We start from the raw sequence: 13,833 nt of genomic DNA, 5'->3' as shown, positions 1-13,833 counted from the left end.
TGCTAGTCTTCTCCCTCCTTCTGCTCTTCAGCTGGACCTTGGGATCTCAGTCCGTTGCTCTGATGAGGGTCTCTGTCTCTATGAAGTCTTCAGACTGAACGAGAACTAGTTCCTGTCTCATCCCACCTTATATTCCTCTCTAGTGGTGATATTAAAGGCATACACCACCACTGCCTGGCCTCTCTAACCAACTAGTGTGGCTGCTGGAATTAAACGTGCGTGCACCCACTGCCTGACCTCTGTGGCTGTCTAGTTTGGCTGCATTGCACTGACCTTCAGGCAAGCTTTAAACACAAATAATATACCACTGTACCCTCTTTTTACTGTTTCTTCGTAAGTCATCTGAAAACAGTAGTAAACTGAAGCAAGTCATAGGTTAACAGCACCCACACTTCCCCACCCCCAACCCTCAGGGCTTCTTTTCCCCCAACCTTTTTAGGGGAAAGCATTTCCGGCAGGAATGTAAATCTGGTTAATTTTGCTCATCTTTGATAAGGGGACCATTTCCATCAGTTGAATATTTAAGGATTAATTCAATTCTTAATGGATGAAGGGGTAGGACCAAATATAATCATGAAAAAATTCTTTATAAGGAACCAGTAAATAGTGTATACTTTATTGGATTGTTGTAGTACATATTAATTAGGTTGCTGGAAAAATAACGAAAAATTGGTCAAAAGGAGACAAAATCTGAAGGTTAGGCAAAGAGTTTTTGGTAACTATGACCGTAATTCACAAAAAGTTACAGTTGACCTACTTACTTCTTTGTAGATGAATGACGTCAGAGCTAACCAGTTACAGGAAATAGTCAATAGTAACTTACTAAGTGGATGTGGGAGTTATAGTAGAGAAGATACTACAATTTTCTTTAACTGTAATGCTTATAAAACTCTACTTGTTGTTATGCAGTTCACTGAGAGAAGACAGAACCAAAAATAGAAACAGTACACTGGCAATACTTGTTTCTGTAATGTACAGAATAGCTTAGAAATAAATATAAGGAGAGATCTAAAAATACCTAGAAGATAATCGATTATATATTCCGATATTAGAAAAAGATCTTGTTTAAATTCTTAAATATGGAAGTTTAGTAATACATGACTAGTCCTTCAGGTTGTTGGATTGAGTGGTAAAAAGATCTTAGACTGCAGCACAGGAAAGCCTGATGAGGAGTGCAGACATTTCAGAAATTTGCATAAGAGGAGCCCTCAGAAGAGAGCCAGACAAGACCAGTGGGATGGCTTAGCAGGTCAGCTTCCTTCCTCCAAGTCTGAAGATTTGAGTTCTGTATCTGGGACCTACATGGTGGAAGGAGAGAATCAACCCACCATGCTATCGTCTGACATTGACCAGGGCCATGACAGTTGTGTCGTCTCCCTCATAACAAAAAAATATAATTTGAAATGTTAACAAATAGCAAAAGAGAGAGGAGGGAAACTGAGAGACTGTATTGAGGTTTTGTTATTGTTAAACATGAATTCATAGTATTAGAAGTTATTTTTCATCTAGTACTTATTGTATAGCTATGTGTTATACATAGCCATTAAAGTTTCATATCCATTTGTATTATAGCATTTTCCCTGTGGGGTTTTAGATATCTTCACTCACTACCATCAAATGGAGATAACAAGCCTGCATACTTATTTAAATGTCGTTTTACTCCATAAACTGTTTATGAAAAAGTGGCACCCAACGTGGGGCTCCTGGTAAGCCACAATCACGTGGCAATACAAATTATTGGAAATGGGGTGAATCAGTATGTGAGAGTTAGCCAATAAAAGGCTAGAACTAATGGGCCAGCCAGTAATTTAATTAATACAATTTGGTGTTCTTATTTCGGGTATAAACAAGCAGGGAGGCGGGAACACAGCCCACCCACCTCATTACAACATGAAATGGTTTCATAACAAGGTATTCTAAGTAATCCCTGTTTATATTCATGTTTTTCTGTTAATGAACTGATAACTAAAATTGAAGTCATCTCTTACTAATGCAGTTTAAAAATTTGAAGTCACTAAAATATCTGGAATATTATTGGGGAGTTGCCATTGTCACCTGAAGGTCCAAAGGATGCTTCTGTGGTCAATTACATTGTTTTTCGAAGGAATTGGGTCACCCAGTTCTTTTCAGTATTGCTGTGATAACCATTTGGGAAGGCAAATATGGTGCTTCTTTGTGTGAAGTTGTGTATATTCAGCAGTTTTGATCCACAGAGAACTCTTATATGGTACAACTTTGTTTCTTATGAAAGTAGTATGGTGTTCTGCTATATATGAATTGCTATAGAATGTTTTTAGAATGGGGTCTTTTGGGTTTGTTTACTGATTTTGTATTGGTTTTGATCTTTTACTGTTCATCAATTCTTTTGTAAGTCTTGCTTCTCTATGATATACAACAGTTTAAAGAAATTTATCTAGATGTCTTGTGAGATGGAATAGTTCTTTTTGATATATAATTTTGTTTTTCTCTTCACACAAACAAATTGCCGATGTTTCTGACAATAAAAAAATGATACATTAAAGTTTATCATCCATCTATGTTTTCCTGCCTGAATATATACACAACAGTACAAAACAATGTATATTTTCCAATTAGGTCTCAGTTTATGACTACTGCATACCAGGAAGTGCTTGACCTGCTACTACCTTTGAACCTGGAAGTGATTGTTGAGCGAAACTTATCCTGGGAATGGTACAAGGAAGTTCCTTGTTTAAATATAAAAGCTCAGCTAAAACCCATGGAGGTAATGTTTTTTCGGCTTTTGATTTCTCTTACAGCTGACAGTATTATCTTAGCAACATAAATTTCCTGGCTAGAATTTAGGAATAATCAGGTTCGTCAGAATTTAAATGGTAGCTTGCAAACTAGAACTCATTTAATGATCTCCATTTATTCTCTGTCAGATATTTGAGTGCCTGCTGTGTGTTAACCTTTATGTTAGGTTTTAAAGATACAGTGACAGAAAAGCTATGATGCCTCATATATTTGAATACTTAAGTCATCAGGGGAGTAGAACTCTTTGGTAGGATTAGAAGGATTGGGAGGTGTGGCATTGTTGGAGGAAGTATGTGTGTGGGGGAGAGCTCGAGGTTTCAAAAGCCCTTGCCAGACAATGTCTCTTGGCTTATGGATCAGGATGTAGTTCTAGGCTGCTGCTCCAGCAGCATACTCCCCTCCATGTTTCCCACCTTGGTGATAATGGACTAAACCTCAGAAACTGTAAGCAAGTGCTTTAAATTATTCCTTTTGTAACAGTTTCCTTGGCCATGGTGTTTTTTACAACAGTAAGCCACTTCAGTTGATTAGATGAGCCCACTCATATTGTGAAGGGTAATTGAATTTGCTCACTCTTTTTTTGTATTAAACATCAGCCTAACCTTAAAAAAATACCTTTATAGAAACATTTTAAGTAATGTTTGAATATCTAGCTATTTGCTATGACAAAACCAACAGGACACATAATTATTCATCATTTTACTTAAGATAAGTCTTTGGTGATGCTTTGATGCTATTTTCAAAACAAAGAATTTGAAGCTTACTTTTTGAATTAGTTCTTAATTATTTGTAAAGTAAGTGTTTTACTCTTTAGCTATAGCTTCTTATAAAATCGGGATTTCATTCTTTATATAAGGACTTTTGTAAAGAATAAAGTACTTCATATAAATCATACTGTAAATTATATTTTTTATTGCATAAATATATTTGTTTATTTTGTATTTAAAAATGATGTGCCTCCTAATTAAAATCAAAGTCTAAATAGTTAGATGACTCCATAAAAATAAAAGCTCACTTTAAAACCTTAAAATGACTGAATTACATAGGACATCCATAGCAAATAGTTCATCGTAGGAATTGATAGTATCTGTATTTTATGAACTAATTGTTATCACTTCTTCTGCATAAGACTGAATATTTGGTCAGTAAAAACCTTTACAGCCCTAAAATTTGGTTTATGGAAAAACGAGTGTTCATTTTTATCCTGTGAGTCCAGGAAATAGGACTTTAAAAAAAACAAATCTTGGGTGCTGGAGAGATGTCTCAGTGTTAAGAGCATTTCACATTTCCAGAGGACCTGGAAATTCCCAGCACCCACATGGCATATTATAATGGATTGTAACTCTAGTTCCATGGACTCCGAAGCCCTCTTCTGCTCTCTTCTGGAACTAGGGTCACATGCATAAAATATTTAAAGCACTTTTCCTTCTTTTAGGTGGATATTTTCTTTTTCTAAATCTTACTTTGTTTTTAACAGTTCATTCTTAGTCAAGAAGATTTAACAACCATCTTTCAAACATTGTATGGCAATATATGGTATGGACGAGATGTTTCTGTCCCATCTTCTATAAGTAAAGACAACGAAATCATGACTAGTGGAGCAAACCATGTTTCCAACCATTCAGGAGGTGTGTGTTTATTCTGTCTTTCTCTCTGGCTTCTTTCTCTTCTTTTCTTTTTGCCCTTTTTGTCCTCCAATTTTTTTCCTCTAGTTCTTGGTAAAGGATACTTAATAATTCTCTAATTAGCTAGTCTCACTTAGGCAATTTTAAATGATCTGTTTTTAGTTATTCTGTTTATTATGTATGTATGTATGTATATGTATGTATGTATTGAATCAAAGTTCTTAGTTCCATTATGACAAAAAAATTCTTAGAATTCTTGTTTTTCTTTCCTGCTCTTTCACTTTCCGCATTTTCAGTTTTTCAGCATATATAATAGACAACTTACTATCCATTGATATTTAAGGAATATCAAAATACTAGAAGTGTGACAATAGGATAATCATTATAGATGATGATTTTTTTTGAAGTTTTTTTGAGACAAGGTTTCTCTGTGTGGGTGCCTGTCCTGGAACTAGCTTTTGTAGACCCGCTGGCCTCAAACTCACAGAGATCAGTCTACCTCTGCTTCCCAAGTGTTCGGATTACAGGTGCATAGGCCACCATCACCTGGCATAGATGATGAATTTTAACAAAAGTTGGAGAGTTAGATGGAGCAAAAATAGTAGAGTGAAAACAAGTTCACAACCGAAAAGGTAGTTCTGAGGCTTTAGAGGGCTCATGTCCATGTCCGTTGAGTCTTCCGTGAGGTGGAGGCGTGTTCTCCGGTGGCAGAGAAGTCGGATGGAGAGTACTGCCTACTGCTTCTCAGAACAGGCACGCAGGACGGAATCACGCCAAGGAAAGCTACTTTATGGTTTCTATAGTACAGCGTTGGGTTATTACATTCATCGCACTCAGAATGCTTGCAGGGAGCTAAGTGGAATAATGTCTCCAGAAAAAGAGACCCAAAGTGTTGGTGTTACTCAGGGATAGAGTGCGTTGGTAGTATACACAAGACCATGGTATTGTTCCCTAGTAATGCAAGAGAAAGAGCAGGGAAAAAAGGATAGATTTCATAAAATATATATAGAAAAGTAACTACATATGCACATGATAAATTAAAATAGCTTGTTTTTAAATATCTGCTACAATGGTACAGAACTGAAGTATACTAACATTTACATGATTTGGTATTAAATTATTCACATGTGAGATAAGAGAATGTGTTTGTATTGGAGAGATACCTTAGTGATGTTAGCAGAGGCAGTAGTATAATGAGCTGTAACAAGAAGAACTAAATCACCTTTGAAAACTGTAGTCAGCACATGAAGAACTCTGTATGGCAAACCCTTTGTAGATGGCCTTCTCTCAACCAAGGAGCTTTGTTTTCTAGAGCTGCTTTCTTGTCCCTGTCTACTGAAAGTCACTCAAGAGTGCAGGGTATGACAGAGAAAGACTGAGTCAATTTGAGTAAATACAAGAATAATTATCACTAACTGTAGATCAGCAGGTGAAGAAAATGATAAAATTCTTAGTTTTTAAGGGTCAACAAGGAGGTCTAGTAGACAAGCAAGCCTGGATACCTGAGTTGGCCCAAGTTCAGGGCACAGAAACCAACATGTGCCCATAAACATGAAAATGCCAAAAAAGTAGGGTTTTTTTAAAATTGGAAAATCTAATAAAATTGATAGTCCCTCAAGCAAGACTAGTCAAACAAGAGAGCATAAATTCTTAGTATCAGTTTTCAATAGAGTAGTACAGACTACAAGCAGGAGAATGAGGAAATATGATTAACATAGATGAAATGGATCCCACTTCAATTTCCAGGACCCACATGACAGCTCAAAATTCTCTAATTACAGTTGCAGGGAAATTAGTGTTCTCTTCTTGCTTCTGTGTGCACTACGTGCACATTGTACACAGGCATACAGGCACAGCACTCATATACACAACATTAAAATAGATCTTTTAAAGTATTTTTTAAATTATTTAGTTGATGCATACATATTTCATTTTATATAAGTTTATGTATAAATCAGTTAATACAAATTGCCTTATATAGTGATACTTTTGTCTGGAGTTACATTAAGTGAGAACAAAGAATTATTGTGTTTGTATTATAAGCCTAATTAATATATACATGTGTATATATTTTGATTTAAAATTTAAGTGTAGAAAAAAAATTTTTGAATTCCTATTAGAAAAAGTTTTAAATTAACATCTAAATTACATTGTTTTGTCTAGGTATCTTTAAAGAACAAATTGAATATAAACTGTTAGATGCTGTATGTGTGTGTGTGTATTCATTTTATACTTTATTTAATCTCTAAAATAAGCCCCATGTTCATGTTCCAATATTATGAAAGTACAATTGTAATCCCCAAGAGAAAACAAGCTCTAAGTATTTAATTCTTTCTCTCCACTTAAGAATGTTACTTTAAAATTTTTTGTTTTGTTTTTGTTTTTTGTTTTTGAGACAGAGGGTGTGTGGGTGTGGGTGTGTGTGTTTCTGGCTGTCCTAGAACTCATTCTTTAGACCAGACTGGCCTTGAACTCAGATCCACCTGCCTCTGAAGAAAGAATGTTAATCTAGACTTCCATGTTGAATTTTCTAAACCTTTGAACTTTCTTGAATATCATTTTCCTGCACTCATGTAATTAGTAATTTGGTGTATCTTGTGTGTGCTTCAGTTATCTGCTCTTCTAATCGTTTTTCATTCTGTGGCAGGTTCCATGGTGACAGCTGCGGTGGTGGAGGTCCACCCCCAGGCCTCTCAGGTTAACACTACTCTGAACGTTAGTTTCAGGACTGATTACCTCACCATGGCACTTTACAGTCCAGGGCCTGAACAGGTACACTGAAGAAGAGAAACTATGTCTAGATTTAAAAGAAATTATGTAAATAAAGCATATATCACTATTTATTAAATAATAGTTTTAATATTTTGTGTATATTTTATAATGTATGTTCTTTTGAAAAAAGGTTGGTATTTTCATTAATTATTTCATACATTTTCATTTTTAAGTGACATGTTTCATAAAGCAAAAAATATGAAAAACAATTTGAAAGTAGTACATACTTTTTTGACCTTTTCTTTAGATAGCTTTTTGAAAATTGAGAATTTGGAGCTTACAATGTTGAATAGTAAAGTTTGATTAGCATACAGAAGACCATACACAGGGTTAGTGTAGCATCCAGAAAATAAAAAGAGAAGGGCCGGGTATGGTGGCACACACTTTAATCTCAGCTCTTGGAGGGAGAAGCAAGCAGGCCTGTGAGAGTTCAAGGGTAGCATGAACTGTAAAGGAAGTTACAGGACAGCCAAGGCTATGCAGGTAGCCCTCCCTCAGGAACCAAAAATATAAATACATAAAAGTTAACAAGAGAAATAAAATAATGGATCTGATATTTCATAAAAGCCAATGTCATGACTTGTAGATAGTTGTAGCCCAAAGTGTACGTTAATCCTGTGTTTCTGTGTAGTTTTGATGTGGATTTCTTTTTCACAGGCCTTCTTTACAGATGTTCGTGATCCTTCTCTGAAACTTGCTGAATTTAAATTGGAGAATATTATAAGTAGTTTGAAACTGTATACAGATGGCTCTACATTCTGTTCATTCTCATTAAAAAACTGTATTTTAGATGATAAAAGGCCTCATGTCATAAAAGCCACACCTAGGTATGTATTATCATAATTTTGAGCTATTGATGAAAGATTCTTCGTTTTTATAGAACTTACACTCAAAATTACCTTTATGTGTATTCATAAGTGGTCTAGAGAACTTCAGTACATCATGGTATTTGTTCATGTTTGAAATGTTGGTGAGTTTATTGAATACATAGAACTAACTAGTGTAGTTAGATGGGAAATGTATGAAATCAAGAAGAAAATATAAACCGATATACAGAACTCTTATAATTTCTCAAATAGATTTTCGCCCATTGTGAAAAGTTATATACCTGAAGTTTTATAAGTTCATTATTCTTCAAAAGACATGCTCACAGAATATTTGTTTGCTGTCAGTAAAAGGATAGACAGGTCTTTAAGTTTTATTGGTATGTTTGGTTATTTTAAATTACCCACACATGCGAAATTGTCTTTGATTTTCAGAATGATAGGGCTGACACTTGGGTTTGACAAAAAGGACATGGTGGATGTAAAGTATAGAAGAATCAGAGATGCTTTTGTGACTGACGCAGTTGTGCAAGAGATGTATGTTTGTGCAAGTGTGGAGTTTCTGATGACTGTTGCACATGTCTTTTTTGATGCCTACATGACTAGTACGGCTTTAGAAACCAGTGTCCAAGCATGGACTACCAAAGAAGGTTAGTTACCACACAAAAATATTAATGTCTTATTACTGCAGCTATAGTTACCTCAATTGGTCTTCTCAATGTTTAGAGTAAACACATTAATAAATTAAAATTCTATATGTATGTAAATAATAAATAAATTTTAAGAATAAAATAAGTGAATTATAACTTTTTGGTTTTTTGTTTGTTTTGTTTTGTTTTCCGAGACAGGATTTCTCTGTGTGGCCTTGGCTGTCCTGGAACTCTCTCTCTCTCTAGAGACCAGGCTGGCCTCAAACTCAGAGATTCAGGTGGCTCTGCTACTAGAGTGCTAGGATTAAAGGATTGTACCACCACCGCCTGGCTGCAGTTTGTAGTGTTTTGAATTTGTATTTTTGTTAAAGGGTCTTATGTGGTTTTTGCTGTCCTTAAACTTAGTTCTGAAGCAAACTTTACTGTTCAACACAAACTTACTTCTGAAGCTAAGGAACTACTAATCCTCCTGCCTCTCTTCTCACTGCTGGGATGAGCAGTCTGTGCCACTCTGCCTGCCTTCGGTGTTTGAAGGTCTGAGTATGAGATTTGCAAGTAGTTGTTCTCTGCAGTCAGTAACAAGCAGGAGAAGTAATGAATCAAGTGTTGTTCTTTAAGTTAAATATGGTGTTTGAATTTAAAGTACTCATTAACTTTTATATTCCCTTCTAGGTTTTAGCATAAAATTTTTCTGTTTTCTTTTACATATTCAATATGATATAGTTGAAAGAATGTTGAGAAATCAAAATCGATTTAGATCCAGTTCTACCATTAAACAGTAGAGACTTTGCCCATAGTTTGATTAATATTTCTGTAAGTAACTGGAGGTTTGATGGCAGAGCATGTGCATAGCATATACAAAGCTGGTTCTAGTTCCGTCCCTGCGGTGTGTGTGTGTGGGGGGGGGGGTATTGCCTATCTCAAAAGAAATACATAAATGTTTTTTAATATTTCACTTTGAGTGACGTAACTAGCTGTTCCTCTTAACTCTTCATAAGTAATATGTATAATTAATATGTATATGTTTGTTTCTATTTTAGAACCTGCACAGGATTTAGGGAAGTGGGAAATAAATATTCTAATAAAAAACCCTGAGATTGTCTTTGTGGCTGACATGACAAGGAATGATGCTCCTGCGTTAGTCATTACAACACAGTGTGAAATTTGCTGTAAAGGTGACCCTGAAAGCAATACAGTAACCGCTGCCATTAAAGATCTCCAAGTCAGAGCATGCCCCTTTCTTCCAGCCAAGAGAAAGGGCAAAATCACCACTGTGAGTTCATTGTCTAATTCAATTGCAAATTATTTGGGGGTTACTGTAACTTCTTCAGGAAGTAACTGCCTTCTTCCCAGTCCTGTTCATGACAACAGTAACTGTCTTTCTAATGGAGGGCAGAAGTTAGAGTGCTGTTGCAGTTTTCCAGATAGTCTTCATTTAGAGGAACATTCTAAGGACTTAGTTTCATCCTTACATTTTTAAATAACATTTTACTTTGTGGTTCTAACTACATCAGTGTGAAAATGCTGTTTGACCTTTAAGTTAAACCTATTCCTTATTTTTAAAATTGTGTTTCAGTTTTATTATTTTAATTTGGGGGAGGATTTTTCCCCTCAATAATGTTATTTTACTTATTTTTCTTTTTTTTGTTTTTGTTGTTGTTGTTTTTTTTTTGGATTTTTCGAGACAGGGTTTCTCTGTAGCTTTTGGTTCCTGTCCTGGAACTAGCTCTTGTAGACCAGGCTGGCCTCGAACTCACAGAGATCCGCCTGCCTCTGCCTCCCGAGTGCTGGGATTAAAGGCGTGCGCCACCACCGCCCGGCTGTTATTTTACTTATAACTTACTTCATGTTTCAGCTCTTTACTTTTACATACTTGATACTTGAATTTTACTCTTTAATAAATTACTTGGTTTTCCAAAATTGGAAATGAAATTCAAGTACTAGGCACATACTTTTCCACTAACCTGTTTCTCCAGTCTGTGAATTTTATTTTTTTTGTCTTTAAAGATTTTCAGTAATCTGAAATACAATCACAAAATGTTGAGGCTGCTAAAGGAAGAATGAAAGTATAAATATTCCTCTTATGATTAACTAAAAATAGAAACTTACTTTAGGAGGATCTTAGCACATAGCTCAGGCTGGTCATGATCTCTTAGGTTTCCTGCTTTAGCTTCCTGAGTGCTGGAATCACTAAATGTACTACCATACCCAGTTAATTTTAAGTCAATATTTATTAATGATTATGATCTAAAATCGACTGTTTTTATAGTTCTCTGTCATCACTAAGAAAATAGAGAAAACAGAAAGTGGAGTCCATATTCACTTCTCTTTAGATTATGACACACTCTTCCATTCACCTTGCCCTTTTGGCATGTATGACCTGTATGACTTTGAAGGACTAGGAGTTATACTCCCATGTAGGACTGCACATAGGTAGAAGGTCCATAACACAGTAGTGGATGGAAGCCAGTGGTTTTCTACAACGAAAAAGTTTATTATCATTATTATTATTATTATTATTATTATTATTATTATTATTATTATTATTTATAGAATGTTAGTTTAAACACAGAGGTGGGCATGGAGTTCTGGAGGTCTAGAACTAGCCCAAGATAAGGTAATTGCACTTTGGACTGCAACATTCCAATCCCCTCACAATACTGAAATTCTAATCAAATCATCAGATTCTGCACATACAATTCATTTTCTGGAATTTTCATTCACAAACTTTATATACATTTTGAGAACATCATCCATGTTGCTCCTTAGTGTTTTGAATGTTCTTACCAATGTTCCCTAAACATGTCAGATAAAGCTCTACATTCACCTACTGAACTTTCAGAAGGAATTAATTTGTACTTATTCTTACCAACAGGACCAGTGAAACACAATGAGGATGATGTGCTATTTAGCTGATAGGACTTAACCCTTACAAAATAAATATAGGGAAAATTCTGCATTTGGCTTAGGGGAGTATAGCTTGAAAATGCCTAGGGTCATGAACCTAGGATATGTGTAAATGAGTGATCCAAGTGTATTATCTCTCTTGCAATTACAGTAAAGACTGTCACCTTGGGTATAGTTCTGAAATGTCACTGGGACTAGAGGATCTTCCTCTGAACTCGTTTGCTTAGCTGCTGGTAGGAGGCTTCAGTTCCTTATCACCCCAGTCTCTCCCTAGACCTGCTTATAGAATAGTTTCTTCTAGGCCAGAGTAAATGACCAATAAGATGCTCTTATCAATGTTACTACAGTAACTTTGAGAATTAAAGTAATAGCATTGATATAATGTACCAATCATTGGATCCGTCTGATAGGTTGCTGTCATACATTGCAAAACCTCTGGGTCATTCATGTGTGCCAGTAGTCTAATGAGATAAAAATGCTGAAGATCCTCAGTGATGGATGTATGACCAGCTTATGTACTCACGCCCAACATTTGTAAATATTTTGCTTACCATTCCTGCAGATCTCAGGAGCTTATTGTGACGTTCATAGACTAATTTAAATAAATATCAGAATTGGGGTATGGGAGATGAATGATTCATTTGCATTTTAATATTAGTATTATGCTAGTATTTTTGCTTATACTTTATTTTTATAACAATACTGTGTTGATTTAATAATAATTTTTATCTTATAGGTTTTACAGCCTTGTGACTTGTTTTATCAGGCTACTCAGATAGGAACAGATCCACAAATAATTGACATATCAGTAAAATCTCTCACACTAAAGGTAAGTTAAAACATAAACACTTAGCTGGGTGGTGGTGGAGTGTGCCTTCAAGCCCAGGAGAGACAAGCAGACCTCTGAGTTCAAAGCCACCCTGGCCTTCGTGAGCTAGTTTCCAGGACAGGCTCCAAAACTACAGAGAAACCTGTCTTGAAAACAAACAAACAAACAAGCAAACAAAAAACATAAACACTTAAAATTGATTTGGTGGTATGTCTGTCTTAGCTGCTCAAGAGTCCAAAATATAAGAATCATAAGTTCCATTCCTGCCTGAAGTACAGAGCACTGAGGTTTAAGCCAGCCTGGACAATTTAGACTCTGTCTAACCATCGCCATCACCATCAGAAAAAGGACTGATCTTATTGTGTAGCAGTCACAGGGCCCAGGATAGACCCTGGTTGACAAAATGTATACATATATTTTTGGAAGTATATATATTAATTTTATAAGATATTATTGTAAATTTTATGATAAATGCTTTATTTTGACTAAACTTTTATAGTTGATATCTAGTATACATATAATTATCATATCTAGTTGGTGTAATAGTAACAAGATTTACAAATATTTTAACAAACGTATCTAAACATTTTTGTTGTAGAAAATTATATCTACTATGCAGTAGTGTCTTTCAGTGTTTAGTCTTAATTCTCCATGTTCATTCAGTAAATGTATATAATCAATTTTTAAATTGTTTTCTTTATTTAGGTTTCACCAGTTATCATAAATACCATAATAACTATTACGTCAGCACTTTATACAACTAAGGAACCCATCCCAGAAGAAAACACCTCTTCCATAGCACATTTATGGGACAAGCAGGATACTAAGAATCTGAAAATGTGGTTTCTTGAAGAATCCAATGAAACAGAAAAAGTAGTTCCATCAAATGAATTGATTCCAGGAGGAGAGACACTGAACTTGAATATTGATTCTATTTTTATAGTTCTCGAAGCTGGAATTGGTCATAGAACAGTGCCGATGCTGTTGGCAAAGTCACGCTTTTTGGGAGAAAGCAAAAACTGGAGTACTTTAATAAATCTCCACTGTCAGCTTGAGCTGGAAGTAAGCGTGTATATAATTTTTCAGGTTTTATGATGCTTCACATAGAATATTCTGGGATCGTATGTCACTTTTAAGTTGAATTTATTGTAAATAATGATACTGACTTTAAACCTATTAGAAGAAAGCTTACACATTTATGCCCTTCAGTGGTTGCTTATATATATTTATTACTTTAAATTTCAAATTACATATCCATATTTTATATTTCAGCTAATTTTTCTGAGCTTCAGAGGTGGTGCATCAGGATCTAGAGAGACAGCCCAGCAGCTAGAGCGTCTTGCTTTTCCAAAGACTCAGAATCTGGTTCCCAGAGTCCATATCAGGCGGCTCACAACTGCCTACAGCTCTGCCCCTACAGCTCTGGGGTCCTCTTTGTACACAGGGACCCA

The 13,833-nt window shown here is 35.4% G+C and overlaps 1 protein-coding gene across 2 annotated transcripts in view; it reads left to right on the top strand.

Moving 5' to 3' along the window:
- Positions 1–13,833, top strand: part of Vps13a (vacuolar protein sorting 13 homolog A) — a 192,357-nt gene that overhangs the window by 84,440 nt on the left and 94,084 nt on the right. For both annotated transcript variants that reach the window (XM_050157169.1, XM_050157178.1), the window contains exons 34-41: positions 2,596–2,743; positions 4,253–4,403; positions 7,048–7,172; positions 7,830–7,999; positions 8,432–8,646; positions 9,687–9,919; positions 12,290–12,382; positions 13,088–13,444. In XM_050157169.1, the coding sequence (XP_050013126.1) occupies positions 2,596–2,743; positions 4,253–4,403; positions 7,048–7,172; positions 7,830–7,999; positions 8,432–8,646; positions 9,687–9,919; positions 12,290–12,382; positions 13,088–13,444 (1,492 nt within the window). The remainder of the gene's footprint in view (positions 1–2,595; positions 2,744–4,252; positions 4,404–7,047; positions 7,173–7,829; positions 8,000–8,431; positions 8,647–9,686; positions 9,920–12,289; positions 12,383–13,087; positions 13,445–13,833) is intronic.

Source organism: Alexandromys fortis, unplaced genomic scaffold (genome assembly GCF_014885135.2).
Source record: "Alexandromys fortis isolate MF-2015 unplaced genomic scaffold, M_Fortis_MF-2015_v1.1 scaffold_10, whole genome shotgun sequence".
In the NCBI taxonomy this organism is placed as follows: domain Eukaryota; kingdom Metazoa; phylum Chordata; class Mammalia; order Rodentia; family Cricetidae; genus Alexandromys; species Alexandromys fortis.
Note: the sequence above shows the minus strand (reverse complement) of the source record. Positions and strands in the feature narration are given on the sequence as shown.